This window comes from Mesoplodon bidens, assembly GCF_964165515.1.
Source record: "Mesoplodon bidens genome assembly, chromosome: 6".
NCBI lineage: Eukaryota > Metazoa > Chordata > Mammalia > Artiodactyla > Ziphiidae > Mesoplodon > Mesoplodon bidens.
The window spans coordinates 51,751,429-51,768,157 of record NC_138162.1 but is presented as its reverse complement, the minus strand read 5'-3'; the positions used below and the strand labels follow the sequence as shown (position 1 = coordinate 51,768,157).

General features: G+C 41.3%; 1 protein-coding gene across 1 annotated transcript in view; it reads left to right on the top strand.

Moving 5' to 3' along the window:
* Positions 1 to 16,729, top strand: part of LOC308618579 (angiopoietin-1 receptor-like) — a 66,262-nt gene that overhangs the window by 21,172 nt on the left and 28,361 nt on the right. Inside the window, exons 6-10 of the mRNA XM_081236631.1 lie at positions 659 to 787; positions 3,845 to 3,996; positions 5,965 to 6,109; positions 11,310 to 11,471; positions 13,271 to 13,405. Of these exons, the coding sequence (XP_081092757.1) occupies positions 659 to 787; positions 3,845 to 3,996; positions 5,965 to 6,109; positions 11,310 to 11,471; positions 13,271 to 13,405 (723 nt within the window). The remainder of the gene's footprint in view (positions 1 to 658; positions 788 to 3,844; positions 3,997 to 5,964; positions 6,110 to 11,309; positions 11,472 to 13,270; positions 13,406 to 16,729) is intronic.

The following is a 16,729-nucleotide window of genomic DNA, read 5'->3' as shown; positions in this document are numbered from 1 at the left end:
GTTTCATTATGTCCTATCAGGCAATCAGCTTGGCATGACTCAAACTGCAAACTCTGACTCTCAGGCATCAACTCAAACCCAGTTCATTCCTTTTAGCCTTAGCTGGGTTGCTTCAAGTCTGCACTTAACATGTGTGGTTCTGGGGTCAGCCAAAGATTTGGGACTTCCTCCCTCTGGCTCTTCCTTTCTAGATTTTCCCTCTCACTTTCCAGAGGCTGTAGTTGCTTTGACTCTGTCCTCTAAGATTCCTCTGTCTGTAAGACTACAGGTTTTCTTTGGGGTCCTAGCTTCCCCACATAATGTCAACTGTACCAACCATTAGACTAAAAGCTGAAAAATGGGGAGCACACCATTCCCATCTTCCAAATTTCAGTTCCCCTCAGAACCTGCATGGTCCCCTCTGTCCCTCCTCCCATCACTCTTCAGTGCTTTCAGGTAGTTGTTTTTAAAATAGAGTTGTTATTTTTGAGAAGGGTGACCTGATAGGAGCTTATTCAGCTGTCCTGGAAGCAGAATTCCTCAACCCTTTAACTTCTTGGTAATTCAGATAAATACTACTACTTGGTAGCTTGGAGAAAAGAAGTAAAACTAGCCACCTATAGCCTGAGTTTTCCTCCTTCCCTATCTTAACGCTGGTTTTTGATGTCTTTGTTTACAGCATGCCAGCCTGGTTATTATGGACCAGACTGTAAGCTTAGGTGCAGTTGCACCAATGGGGAGATGTGTGATCGGTTCCAAGGATGCCTCTGCTCTCCAGGACACCAAGGGCTCCAGTGTGAGAAAGAAGGTAAAGCAAGGTAACACGGTAGTCAGGGCCAGGTTCAGCATGTCTGAACCAAGCTTTCCTGGCATAATTCTTGCCCCACTAGCCCAAGATTCTTAAACTCCTTCTGTTTCCATCCTGAAGTAGGGAAGAATATATACCATGTTCTAAAGGACAGCTTTCTGAATCTTTTCTATGGACTCTCACACTGGCCTTTCCACTACGGAATAAACCATATGTTCTTTGTAGCACATTAAGTGATAACTGGCCAGCTGAGAACTCTGCCTTTTGCTTTTGCTCTCTTCTCTAGGACCAGCCTTTTCCCTGGATATCCACAACAGTGGAAGAATTATGTGGAATGGATTTGGATAAAAGATATTTTTAAAAAGAAAGATATAATGAAAGGAAAAAATGAAAAGTATTATCCTCAAAATGAAGTTTTAAATAATTCTAGTTCAGAATTACTGTAGGGCAGAAGTCAGCAAACACTGACCCACAGACCAAATCTGGTGTACAATTTCTTTTTAATAAATTTATTTTATCTATTTATTTATTTTTGGCTGTGCTGGGTCTTTGTTGCTGTGCATGTGAGGCAAGCGGGGGCTACTCTTTGTTGCGGTGCATGGGCTTCTCATTGCAGTGGCTTCTCTGGTTGCAGAGCATGGGCTCTAGGCATGTGGGCTTCAGTAGTTGTGGCTCCTGGCTCTAGAGCTCAGGTTAAGTAGTTGTGGCGCATGCGCTTAGTTGCTCTGCAGCACGTGGGATCTTCCCGGACCAGGGCTCGAACCCATGTCCCCTGAATTGGTAAGCGAATTCTTAACCACTGTGCCACCAGGAAAGTCCCTTGCGTACTTTTTTTTTGAACAGTTTTATTGAGGTATAATTTTTATACCATGAAGTGTTCATCCCTTTAAAACGTAAAATTGGATGCTTTTACAGAGTTGTGCAACCATCACCATAATCTAGAATGTTTTCATTTTACCAAAAGAAAGTGTGTACCTATTAGCAGTAACTCCCATTCTTTCCTCCTCCCAGCACCTGGCAGCCATTAAGTTACTCTCTGCCTGTACAGATTTACTTATTCTTGATATTCCCTATTCTATAAATAGCATCACACAATACATAGTCTTTTGTGGCTGGCTTTTCTCACTTACCATACTTTTTTTGAGGTTTATCTGTATTGTAGCACATGTCAGTATGTATCTCATTCCTTTTTATTGCCCAACCATCTATCTGTTCTCATAAAAAAAAATTATTGGAATACAGCCATGCCCATTTGTTTACAATATATCGTGTAAGGTTGCTCTTACACAACAGGGTTGAGGAGTTACCACGGAGAACATATGGCTTGCAAAGCTGAAAATATTTATTATCTTGTCCTTTCAAGAAAGTTTGCTAATGCTTACCCTAGAATATACTTTTTAAAATCTGAAGAAGCATACTTTCAAAATTTAAAAATAATAAACATATATTACTTTTTCAGTCAAATATAAATAACATATGTCCAGTGAAATCTACACTCAGAGTAATAAGACATTTATGGTCTTCTGCCTGTGAGTTTTAAAACTCAGAACAAATATGTGGGGAAATAGCAACTGTTTTCTCAAAGGCTTTAGCTTGTCAGCTTTATACTTTCTCCTCTTCCCCAGCGTTTGGACTTTGTTACAGGGCGGGAATCTGGGAGGGTCTAGGAAGGGAAGGAAAGGCTATGGGCCAGAACATGGATTGAAAGTGGGCAATAAACAAGCTTAATGATTTGGATTTTCTGCACCACTTCCTCCTTTCTGTTCCAAGGCTGATGTTACAAAAAGTGTGAGAATCTCAAACTTAGAACCAGGTTCCGGGCTTCTGGGGAGCAGCTCCCTTTCCCTCACACCCTCTTCCACCCTCTAGCTGTTCCTCCACCCCCATCCAGCTGCAGAAACTGCAAGGGGACAATGAAGGAAAGATATGGTGTGAAAATGTCAAAGCACGTTGAAGAATTCCGATGGCAATAATTATGTAGGCTGAACAGTCTGGCAAATTTTCTAATCACAATCTCTCCAAGTCTGCAGATACATCAAGGAATTATCTTTGTGGCTATTAGATCTTTTTCCCTCCTGTTCCATACACTTCACCTGTTTCATTCGAGGCCTGAGAAATAGGATATCAATATAAAATATCAATATTGATGTGTTTACCTTGACCCACCGCTGATATGGAACAGCATGTAGGTGACTGCTGTTCTTTTTTGCTGGAAAGGACTAAGCCACTTTTCCAATGTTTCCCTTATTTGCTTTAAGTGCATCTCCGTCTCCTACATTCTTTACTAAGTGTTGGACTGTTTTCAGTCACGTCTTACATTTAGTTACACATGTTCCAAAATTCTCTAAGACCTTACAGTTCAGAATAAAATTGTTACATTTCAGGATTATTCATTCTCTACTCTGCAGATAATAAGCAAGGGCTCCTGATACCTTTGTTGATACCAGAGACATTTTTTCCTTTCCATGTTGGCAGCAGTATTTTTTATTTGGCTATTGATGGGAAATTGATTTGGGGGAGTTTTATTCCACTTTACTTCTTCAATGTAAATGTGAATATAATTAATCATCGGCCACTTGCAGACTTCCCAATTAATGAGACATCTCTCAGATATCAAAACTTGACATATTGTTGATCGGCAGTATTGGGGGATTGCAGAGTGAAGGAAGAACTAGTTTTTGTTTTTGTAAAAAAAATTCCCTTAAAAAGCAAGAGGGGGAGTGGACAGTAAGATCTGCAGAGATGTGGTGCCGATGATTTTTTCAATATTGAGACTGTATCTCCTAGGTCCACTGAGAAAGTACATCATTATGGCCAAAGAGTGTGAATTCTGGAGTCATAAAGATCTGAGCTTGAACCTGAACTCAGAGCCTCAGTCTCCTCATCTTTAAAATGGGAATAGCACCCACCCCGCAAGTTTATCATGTGATGATAAAACAATATAATATTTGCCAAGTTCTTGCCCAGTGCATGACTTACTAAACGGTAGCTACTTTTATTATTTCTATTTCTGCTGTGTTAAAGATTAGATTTCACAGTGCTCTTTCCTTCATTCAGGCATGCCAAGGATGACCCCAAAGATAGAGGATTTGCCAGATCACATAGAAGTAAACAGTGGTAAATTTAACCCCATCTGCCAAGCATCTGGCTGGCCGCTGCCTGCTAATGAAGAAATGACCCTGGTGAAGCCAGATGGGACAGTGCTCCATGTAAGAGTTATTCTTTTTCTTTTCTTCTGTAGAACAAATTATAGCCTTTTTATAAATTGAAGTATAGTTGATTTACAATGTTGTGTTAGTTTCAGGTGTACAGCAAAGTAATTCAGTTATACATATATATTTCTTTCAGATTCTTTTCCATTATAAGTTATTACAAGATATTGAATGTAGTTCCCTGTTATACAGTAAATCCTTGTTGTTTATCTATTTTATATATAGTAGTTTGTATCTGCTAGTCCCAAGCTCCTTATTTATCCCTCCCCTTCCCCCTTTTCCCTTTGGTAACCATAAGTTTGTTTTCTAAACCACAAGTTTGTTTTCTATGTCTATGAGTCTGTTTCTGCTTCATACATAAGTTCATTTGTGTCATGTTTTAGATTCCACATATAAGGGATATCATATGATATTTGTATTTCTCTGTCTGATTTACTTCACTTAGTATGATAATCTCTAGGTCCATCCATGTTTCTGTGAATGGCATTATTTCATTTTTTTATGGCTGAGTAATATTCCATTGTATAAATATACCACATCTTCTTTATCCATTCATCTGTCAATGGACATTTAGGTTGCTTCCATGTCTTGGCTACTGAAAATAGTGCTGCAATGAACATTGGGGTGCATGTATCTTTTCGAATTGTCGTTTTCTCCAGATATATGCCCAGGAGTAAGATTGCAGGATCATACAGGAGCTCTACTTTTGGTTTTCTAAGGAACCTCCATACTGTTCTACGTAGTGGCTGTTTTCTTAATCTGACCTCCTTAGACTACTAGATATTTTCAGTGTAGCACTCACCCTGCTAAAGGCTGGATTCCATTCATGGCTTGCATCCTCCTAAGCTAGGGTGTTGTTAGCTTTGACAGAAAGCAGAGGAGAGTTCAGCATAATCCATTTGACTCTAGATAGACCTGATCCCACACCTCCACTCCAGAACCTGTGACCCACAGACTCCCTTCGGTCTGAATACATACCCTGGGTCTCTGCCTCTGCACTTTGTCCTCACTGTTGGTGTCCACCACTGGTTAGGGTGCTATCACAGCGGTCTTCTTTGCTGGAAAGGAACAAGCTACTCTTCCGATACGTTTCCCTTCCCTGTCCCAGCAATCCCAAAGGCAGCAGAGACAGGAACTACCTCAAATTTCTCTGTGTCACAAGTGATCTTCAGGAAATGGATGTATTTTCTTATCTAAGATTTTGAAATAGTCATCTTATTTTTCTCTCAAAGCTGACTGAAAATCAACTTGACCAGAAGGCAGATCCAAATGACCTCTTGAGGGCAGGATATGTAGAATGTTCACACATCAGATGTCCCTGATTCCACTCAAATAATCCATTAGGTAGTAGAAGCCAACTGACAGCTTCCAAAGTCTTGTTGGCGTATCCACGCGTCAGTGGAAGTCACAGCTACCATCTAGTGAGGGCTGACCATACTATACACATCTTACTTTACATTACCTGTCCTCTTTTTGCAGAAGTGGAAACTGGCTGCGTGAAGTTAAGTAACTAAGGAATTGGTCAAAAGTGGCAGAGCTGGGATGTGAACTCAGGTCTGTGTGTCTGCCGAGCCCTGACTTTTTCCACAATACCATACTCGGCAGCCCCTCAAACACTTTAAGAAGCCATTTTGTCTTCTCACCCAACCATCTCTGTATTGGACCAGAAAGGAACAAATGTTACCAGAAGCAGTTTAGAAGGACTTAGACTCTTTGCTTGGAAGTGTTTGCCCCACACTCCCAAACACATAAATACAACAGCAGGATCTGCGAGGGCATCAATCCAACGTAAACTTTCAGGGCTACTACAATAGCTTTGGAAATAAGCCAATGCTTATACAAGCATTGCAATGATCTTCTTGATCTCCCCTAGAAAACTCCTTATTTAACAATGCGATGGGGTCAGTGTTAAGAACCTTTGTGTTTATACATATCTAGAAGCTTTTTTTTTTTTGACCTTTCCAGCCGAAAGACTTTAACCACACGGGTCATCTCTCAGTGGCCACCTTCACGATCCACCGGATCCTGCCCCCTGACTCAGGAGTCTGGGTTTGCAGTGTGAACACGGTGGCTGGGATGGTGGAAAAGCCTTTCAACCTTTCTGTTAAAGGTAAGGTCCATTTTCCAGGGAAAGAGGTTGTAAACTTGATGGTGCTGTGTTTATGTATCACTGGGTGCTGCTTCTAAACAGAAATGCTCTCTGACCACTAAAATGCCTTTTGGATGTTCTCCAGGATACTAAGCCTTAAAAAAAAATTATGTGCATTAAAATGGAAAGGAGGGATTAAGTTTATGCCCTTTGGAGTTACATAGACCTGGGTTTGATTTTCATTGCTAACAGCTAGTAAACTTGGGTGTGGCCCTGAGCAAATGAATTTGACCTCTCTGAGCCTTTCTTTATTTGTAAACACAGCTTAGTTTATCTACCACTGAGGGTTATTGAGAAGATTTGTTAAATAGTGGAATTGTGTCTGGCATAAAGTGTCTGGTAGTGATTTTATTTTGTAAAAAGTTTAACCTTATCATTGTCGTGACTTCCTATTCACTGTAGAGAATAATTTGGAGAATCTTCATTTTGAGGACTACTCACTTAATATGAAGCCCAGGCTATGCTATACAATTAACATGAATGATTTTCTCCCATATTCAGAGTTCTGAATATTCTTCCTACTATGAATTAGTATTTCAAAATTCAGAGTTATTCTAAGTGGATGCGTGTACCTTTGAGGCGTGCAGGGAAGAAATAAAGTGGAAGTAAATCCAAGTTAGCTTGGTTGGTGTACAAAGATACAACAAAGAATTTTAAATTTGGAAGTTACTTTTTAATCCATTTAGACAAAAACACCTAACAACTCTGTGGTATATACTCTAGAAAGGCACTGAGCTAAGTGCTTATTCATCTTATTTAAATTTTATGAGTACAATGTACAGTAGTATTGTTATCCCCACTTTATCTTTCAATAAACAGGTTCAGAAGGTTTAGGTGACTTGTCTAAGGTAACACATCTGGCAAACAGCCAATCTTAGTTTTGAACCTGGTCTTGACTCTAAACCCTGCATCATCTTTTGTAGATCATTTTGCTTTCTGAGACTCTTGTGTTACAGATAAGGAAGCAAGATAACAGAAGCTGATTAGTATGTAAACTATTTCACTACCTGATTAGGAATCTTTGGGTGATCCCAGAGGTAATTTCTGTAAATGAACTGAATGTAATCACCCAGAGCATAATTTTTTAAAAAAAGGTCAAGAATAGTAGGAGCATAAATACAGCCTCATAGAGTTGGATTCTCTGCCCTGAGAACCCATATAAAACACCTCAGAATCTTTAATATTTTTTTGGATTACTGGAAAATCCCAGATCTATTTTATTCAGTAGAACATTAACACGATCAAAATAATTTCTTACATCACACATGTTCTTGGAAGAAAGGAAATGATATACAGACAAGACAAATTATGTTATTTTTAAGCTTCTTGAAATGTTTGCTGCCCATAGAAAGTAAATAATAATAAGTAAAAAGCCATGTTGCTAAGATTCAGAAGAGGTACTGATTCTAATTTTATTTATTTATTTATTCATTATTTATTTATTTATTTTGCCGTACGCGGGCCTGTCACTGTTGTGGCCTCTCCCGTTGCGGAGCACAGGCTCCGGACGCACAGGCTCAGCAGCCATGGCTCACGTGCCCAGCCACTCTGCGGCATGTGGGATCCTCCCGGACCGGGGCACGAACCTGTGTCCCCTGCATCAGCAGGTGGACTCTCAACCACTGCGCCACCAGGGAAGCCCCTAATTTTTATTTTTTAAATAAAAGACACAGCACACAACATCAGTGCACAGAAACCTCTCTAGTTCTAAGTCACTGATGCCTCTTCACTGTCATATTGACATATAAAATGGAAATAGCCATTAGGTAAATTAAGCAGTGTCTTTAATCATAGTATTTAAAAAATATATAGATACAGAGATACAGTTGCCCTTCAGTATCTGTAGGGGATTGGTTCTAGGACCTCCCTGTATACCAAACTCCATTGATGCTCAAGTCCCTTATATAAAATGGCATAGTATTTGCGTTCAACCTACGCACATCCTCCTGTATATTTTGAATCATCTCTAGATTACTTAAACAATAGTCCCCCCTTATCTGTGGTTTCACTTTCCACGGTTTAAGTTACCCACGGTCAACTGCAGCCCAAAAAATTAAATGGAAAATTCCAGAAATAAACAATTCATAAGTTTTAAATTGTGTACTGTTCTGAGCAGCATAATGAAATCTCACACTGTTCCACTCCATCCTGCCAGGGATGTGAATCCTCCCTTTGTCTCGTGCATGCCACCCATTAGTCACTTAGAAGATGTCTAAGTTACCATATCATCTGTCATGGTATCACAGTGCTTACGTTCAAGTAACGTTTATTTAACCTAATGTGATGCTGGCAATTTGAATATTCCCTTACTGTGCCTAATTTATAAGTTAAATTTTACCATATGTATGTATGTATAGGAAAAAGCATAGTGTATATAGGGTTTGGTACTGTCTGCAGTTTCAGGCATCCACTGGGGTCTTTGAATATATCAACTGAAGATAAGGGGGACTATTGTAACACCTAATACAATGTAAATACTATGTAAATAGTAACTATAATGTAAATACTTTGTAAATAGTTGCTGGCACATGGCAAATTTCAAGCTTTGCTTTTTAGATCTTTCTGGAGTTTTTTAAAATTTTCCCCCTGAATGTTGATCTGCTCTTGGTTGAATCTGCAGATGCAGAACCTGAATACAGAAGGCTGACTGTACTAGACTTTACTACCAGAGTACATACTGGAGCAACCACTTTGGAAAACTGGCAATATATATTAAAGCTAAGCATACACCTACACTGTGACCTGATAATTCTACACCTAGGTTTATGCTCAAAAGAAATGAGTGCATATGTTAAAAGCAAATAAACTTCAGTAATGTTCTGAGGAGTTTTATTCCTAATAGCCCAAATATCCATCAACGTTAGAAAGGATAAGTAAATTGTGTTATATTCACATGTAATAGTTTGCTAGGGCTGCTGTAGCAAAGTACCCTAGACTGAGTGGCTCAAACAACAGAAATTAGGGGCTTCCCTGGTGGCGCAGTGGTTGAGAGTCCGCCTGCCGATGCAGGGGACGCGGGTTCGTGCCCCGGTCCGGGAAGATCCCACATGCCGCGGAGCGGCTGGGCCTGTGAGCCATGGCCGCTGAGCCTGCGCGTCTGGAGCCTGTGCTCCGCAACGGGAGAGGCCACAACAGTGACAGGCCCGCGTACCGCAAAAAAACAAAAAAAACAGAAATTAATTTTCTCGATGTTCTGGAGGCTAGATGATCAAGGTAATCTGACCTTGATCTGAGATCAAGGTGTTGGCAGAGTGAGTTTCTTCTGAGGCCTTGCTCCTTGGCTTGTAGACAGCTGTCTTCTCCCTGTATCTTCTCATGGTCTTCCTTCTGTGTGTGTGTCCTAATTTAATCTTCTTATAAGGACAACAGTCATATTGGATTAGGAATGACTGTAGACCTCATTGTAACTTAATTTCTTCTTTAAAGACCCTATCTCCAAATATAGGTGCTGTTTATAGAGTGCAAGGGAGAAGGGAACAAGTCAAAAGAGAAAAGTGATATTGGATGAGGTAGGAAGTATCTAACGTGTCCCTTAATGACCCCTGCCTTGTGGAATTCATGACCTTGTGTAACCGCTTCCCCTTGCATGTGAGCTGGACCCAGCAACCCTCCTCTCATACAGGAAGAGTGATGTGCAGGGCTGGCTTCATGGGATTATGACCTGTCCACACAGGGCCCTGCACTTGGTTTAATGTTCTGTTGTCTTCAACTTGAAATTTTATCTTTGACTTTCGTAAGTGAAGTCCAGTGACACAATGGAGTGTGCGCATGAGCAGAAGAGATAGACTCACTATCTGTCTTCTTTCTTGGCCACCCCATTCCCATAAGTGTTCTTGATGACCCAGGGCACAGGATTCTGGTGGACCTCTGATTCACAGGAGCTCAGTTAAGACTCAAAGCAAGTACAAAGTTAGTTGGGCTACTTCTACAATTGAATAAATGGGGATACTGACAGCCTGACAAGATGTCCTTTCCTTTCAAACCAGAACTTGCTTAATATTGTGGACATACTATAAATCTATTTATATACTGTGGCCCTTAGGAAGGCCACAAACCATTGTAATATCCAAGAATTTTTCTTTCCCCAAGAACCAATTTTCACCTTGTTGGGAGTGCTTTTTCAGTCCCATTGGGAATACATGGTCTTTGAGATGGGTAGATGATTCTGGATTATCTGGGTGAACCCACTCTAATCACAGGAGTCTTTAAAGACTGTCAGAAAGTGATCTCACAATGGAAGAAGGGTCAGAGACACATGACTTTGTTGTCTTTGAAGATGGAGGAAGGGACCATGAGTCAAGGAATACAGATGTTTTTTAGAAGCTGAAAAGAAGGAAACAAATTCTCCCTTAGAACCTCCAGAAAGGAACACAGCCCTTGTTAACACCTTAATCTTAGCCCGGTGAGACCCATGTCTGACTTCTGACCTCCGGAGCTGTAAGAGAATAACTTGATGTTGTTCTAAGCAGAGAGAGACAGACAGACAGAAGGACAGACTTAGTCTGGTGGCCTAGTAGGAAGACTGGTATTCAATAATCACACCAAATCACTAAGAATAATAAATTCTGAAAATTGCAGTGAAGGAAAAGGTTCTGTGGAAGGGTGTGACACGTGAGCCTAACCAAGGTTCTGGGATAGCCCCTGTGAGGAAGTCACATGAGAGCTGAGAGATGAATGATGAGTAAGAGTTAACTGCAGAATCATGGGAAGTCTACACCATTCCTTGCAGGAGAACAGCCTCAACAAAGAACCGGAGACAGAAAGGAGCCTGGTGCATTGTTAGTTGAATGAACTGAAAGGTCACTGGGACTGGAGGGTATTAGGTGAGGGAACGAGGAAGCTGAAGAGGAGGCAGGGGCTCTATCGTCCCTGGCAGGTCTTGGTATGAATTTTAGATTTTATTTGAAACATAGTGGAAACCCATTGAAAGGTCTTGAGCAGAGGAGTGCTCGTATTTTAAGAAAGCACTTTGTGGATAGTGAGTTGGAGGGGCAAGAGCAAACCAGGAGATCACAGAGACGGCAACTACATGGAACCTGAGCAGAGAACGCTAAGAGGGCTTTGTTGGGAGTGTAAAGGTACTCATCCTCTACCCCCATCTCAGAACAGCAGTAAAACCCCAAAGTGTAAGGACTGATCTGATTCTTGACACTTTATTTAGTTCTTCCAAAGCCCTTGAATGCCCCAAACGTGATTGACACCGGACATAACTTTGCTGTCATCAACATCAGCTCTGAGCCTTACTTTGGGGATGGACCAATCAAATCCAAGAAGCTTCTCTACAAACCTGTTAATCATTATGAGGCTTGGCGGCATATTCAAGGTAAGGTTTGGAAAGGAAAGGCTCCAGCTGGAGATGGGGCACCACGAAAAACTAATTTTTCCCCAAATATAGAAATCCTCTCTCCCAGTCTCAACCCTCTACCCCAAGGTAGGGGCTGTAGCAGTGGATTCCATTTCAGAGTATTCAAGAAGGAGTTGGGGGGCAGGAGGTGGTCCTCTGAGTTCTGGGGCTATCTTTTCGGAAGTCATGATGTAAAATGGGACACAGAACACGCCTGTGTCAGGAGTTACTATCTGCATCAATATTTTCTTTCCAGGCTTCTCTGGATCTCTAATCCCTTTTTGACTCTATCTTGCTTGGTCACGGTGAAAGATACAAGCTTATGCCATGAATATGGTAAGAGGAAAATCCAGGGCCTGCTGGAAAGGCAGAGACTTAATTTGCTTACATCTGAAGGGTGATTGTTCCTGCTGTATCAAGTTTATTGTTTTTAGTATTTGAGTCTTGCCCTGCCTGCAGGCTCCTAACTCACAGAGGTTTTGAGAGGACTTTGGACCAGAGTGTTTGGGCTGTGGCAGGAAGAGGAGAGGATGTGGGCAAAGAGAGGTACATGCCCCTCCCCCAACTTTTGGGAAAAACACCCCAAAATGTAATAAAATGTCAAAAGTTCATGCAGTTAAATTTATTTATTTGTAAATTAAATTTATTTTGAAACACAAATGACAGTTCTGTTTGTTGCATGATGATGTAAAAATCACATTTTTTAAAAAAAGAAAGCTGAGCATCATCTATTGAGCCAGCTGCTTTAATTGCACCATCTTATAGCGAGACCTGCCACTGTCATGCTTGTAGGGAATGTGCAGCCCTCCACCAGTACTTTAGTCTCACTATGCCTGTGACTTCCTAAAAAGCGCCCTCTACCCATGAGATGTCGATAATCAAAGTTACAAAAAAGGAGAAGAAAAAGAGGGTTTTTGGCTTAATAATACTAGCTGATTTGGGTATATTGAATAATGTCTTGGTATCATTACTGAGCTCTTCACATTCTTTTAAAGCTTCAGCCAAAATTCAGAATCCCAGCAACATAAGGCTAATTTAATGGATTGCTGTTTCTGTTGTGGATGGCTAGGTCTTTTTAAAAAGCAGCTTTTTAAAAAAACATGGTGTTAATAATCCATCATCTCTTTGTGGACATCTATGAAGTGGTCTTCTAAAAAACCTTAAACACAGTCCAATACGTTTTCTTACCGACTAGGAATTTATCATATGGTAAGGCAAAAATCTACCTTTGCAATATCCACGGAGAAACAGGGTGGCAAAATAGAATAGCTAAGGAGAAAAGAAGCATATGTCATTTGCTTATGGGATCTATTTTCAAGTACTTCAGAACGCTTCATTTGTTATGACATGAGTGTCACAAGTTCACTGTCTAGTCCTTGTAAGCATACCGTCAAGGGTCTCTTCTCTTGATAGCTTGATTGCCATCACTGTAAGTACTTGAAAACAGAAGTTATTTAATATTATTCTAATTGAGTTTTTCCTCTAAATCTGATTGGTATTCCATATAGTTGAAGATTTGCGTGGTTTTACTCTACAAATGAAAAGACAAACACACTAGAGCAGAAATGTGTAAGTGGCACAGAGATACTTACATGAAAAAGCCTTATTTTCCTTATATTAGGGACACTGAGGCCCTGAAGATGGGATTGCCTCTCTGTTCTACTCAGACATTGTATTTTTAAAAACCAAACATTAGTTCACCTCACAATAACAACATTCCAGTTTAAAGAATGTAAAAGATTGCCAACTGAAGTTTCCTGAACTTTCCCTCTTCTCAGTGACAAATGAGATTGTTACCCTCAACTATTTGGAACCTCGGACAGAATACGAGCTCTGCGTGCAGCTGGTCCGGCGTGGAGAGGGCGGGGAAGGGCATCCTGGACCCGTGAGGCGGTTCACAACAGCTTCCATCGGTCAGTTGAAGCAAACAGGCATTTATTCAGGAGCTGGGTGGGTGGGGGAGGAAGGGGAAAGAGGAAGGAAGACCAGGAAGGGTGGTGGTGGGTGAGTGGGATGGTGGTGGAAAGGGGTTTGCTTTTGAATGGGTGGGAAAGTGACAGGAAGGCTAGCAACTTGGAGCCAAACCGGTCCTTTATTTGGGCTGCACTCCTGGTCTGTCTCCCTGGGGGAGGGGGTCTGCAGCAATCCACTGGGACAGAGAAGGAAGCAGATGACCCTTCAGGAAGGCAGGGACATCCCTTAGGAGTTGGGATTTACTTAGCAGCAACTGTGCTCCGTCTTGGCTCCCGAGTTTTACCACCAGCTTCCTGTTTCCATCTTAAGGGCCCAAGACAGGCTCTTGCCGCATACATACTCCAGAAATCCCAGTTTATTTACTTTAAAAAGTAATTTCTAGTTTTTCGAAGTCATTCACGCACATAGTGAAAACATCAAATAGAATGAAAGGCTTTTACCTGTAGAACAGCAGTTCTGGGCTTCCCTGATGGCGCAGTGGTTAAGAATCCACCTGCCAATGCAGGGGACACAGCTTTGAGTCCTGGCTCTGGAAGATCCCACATGCTGCGGAGCAGCTAAGCCCGTGTGCCACAACTACTGAGCCTGCACTCTAGAGCCTGCAAGCCACAACTACTGAAGCCTGTGTGCCACAACTCCTGAGCCCACGTGCCACAACTACTGAAGCCCATGAGCCTAGAGCCCGCATTCCACAACAAGAGAAGCCACTGCAATGAGCAGCCCACGCACCGCAATGAAGAGCGGCCCCCCCTCGCCGCAACTGGAGAAAGTAGAGTCCCAGAGTGGTTAATAACTTGCCCATGGTAATGCATTGGGTACATTGCCATACTAGATCTTCAGACTTGATATCTTTTTGTTTCTCCTGGGAGAAACAAAATATCCAGGTATTTTTTACCTGGGAGTCCAAAGGCACGATGTCCTTATCCCAGTTGATGAGTTTTCCTATTTTTAGTCCATTTACTAAAAGCAGAAGGATATGGAATGATTTACTGAGAAGCTAGGAAGAGCATCAGGCTCTTCTGCAGGGGTTGTGTATCCCTAACAGAGACTCTCCCCTCCACACTCCCCACCTAGGGTGCATCTGACCAGCAGCATCCTTAAAGAACCAAATGAAACTCAGTAGCTACTCTGATGCTTGTAGAAGCATTGCACAAGTAAGGAATGGCTTCCTGGGAACCCACCAGGTAGTAAATACCAAAAATAACACTGGAGACTACGTATGACTTAGAGCATAAAGGAATCTCCATGACTATGATCCAAGGGGCCCCTAATATGTCATCAGGTTGCTGCTAAAAGGCAAATAGTAGTTAATTCTCTCTTAGAGCAGTGCTGATGAATCAAAAGGGGAAGGCCATAATCTGACTCAGATGGAAAGTGTTTATGGAACAGAACATCAAACACTTCACAGACCCGTCCTGTGCTGTCTTCAGCTCTCAGAATATGTTCCAGCCAGGATGTATTTAGAGATGTCTTGGAATATATTTCAAAGTAGTTCTCAGGGGTGGGCGGGAAGGGAATTCTTGAAGGTTCATCTTTTCCCAGCGTTTGAATTTTGCTGATGTTTGTTTTTAAATTCATTTGGCAGCTGCACTATTTATAAATGTGTTGGTTGAGTGATAAAGGCTGGGAAGGCCAGGAGGGGAGGGGAGAGAAGATACTCTGAACACATGGCAGAGAGAGGGCAGGTTGGGAGGGGTGAAGGGTAAGTCATGCTCCCAAAGGGAAGGAAATGACCATTTATGGGCTTGCTTCTCTGTACCAGGCACAGGCTTAGAAGGTTTACATGTTTGCTGCACACCATCAGTCCGCCCTCTGTCTGCTGTCATCGTAAGCCTATCTACCCACTCCAGGTGGCTTATTTTGGAACTTCAACTTTAGAGAAGAGCAAAAGGAGGTGACATCACCTCTCTCAATTTGCAAAGGTTATGGAGAAAAGACCAATAAGACCTGTAGCATAATGCCCAGCAGGTGGCAGGACCTGATTGCTGGTTCTCCCTCATCTAAGGGTGGTCAGAACTGGCCAGTGAGAGTCCCTCTCCCACTGGGTGGAAACAGACCCTTCCTCTCACCTCTAACCAAGTTTCTCAACCTTTTTATTTTTAATTTTTTTTAAACTTTTTTTTTCATTTTATTGGAATATAGTTGATATACAATGTTGTGTTAGTTTCAGGTGTACAGGAAAGTGATTGTTATACGTATATTCATTCTTTTTCAGATTCTTTACCTTATTGTAATTTTTTAAATTATCACCCTCTAAAGAGCTTCTTAGATAGTTTTGTCCTTAAGACAAAATCTCTGTTTTGTCTTAATGTCTCTTCTGCCATGAATTGTAATACCACAGATCTGTTTATATATTGTGGCCCTTCATAAACAATTGTCATTATCTAAAATTTTCTCATACCCCAAGAACCAATTTTTGCCCCCTTAGGGGCAATAATGTCCCCACCAAGAATGCATGAGTAGAGGATCACTATTCTATGTTTTGAAAATACTTTATATCTGAAGTTTAAAATATCAATATACTATTATTAGCTGAAAATTTACAGATTCCTCCACTGTCCATTGGCCCAATATATTTTATGAAGGAAGGAAGGAAGAGAGAGAGAAAATGTTGACAGAGCCCCTAACACCTTCCAAGCATTTTCACCTTCACTATCTCATTTCTCTTCCTGAGTCTGGAAGATGAGTATTTTCATTTCATGCTACATGTGAACTCGGAGAGGTTATGAATTTTCCCAAGGTCACAAAACTAAAGGGGCATGATCCTGCCTCCTTGATTTCAAAACCCATATTGTTTCCATTCAGTTACCTCTCTGGTAGCCCAGGTTCTTGGGGGTGATTATGGCCACACGGCGTGTGGTCAGAGCCAAACCTTGCTGTGTTCAGAGCAGTGTGGAGCCTGGCCCAGCCATCACAGTGTTGTCATGTCTGAAATTGTCCTTGCTAAGGGGAAGTAACCCTGAAATTGCTTTACAATATATTACTCAAAATGGGAACAGAAACACTGAACCTACAACCCCAGGACCTTGGCAAATCCAGTGTTTCCATTTTCATCAGTTTCCTTCCTTTTTCACCAGTTGTAGACATGGCTTTTACCAAGTGGTAAGCAGAGTTTTTTCTCGTGTGTTATAAGTTTTGGAGAGGCTTTTGTACTTTTTCCAATAAACTTTTAATCCCTTGGATGGCTATATCATAATTTATTAAAGCATTTTCCTATTTTGAGCATTTTGGTTTCTTATGAGTGTTTGTTATTATAAACAATG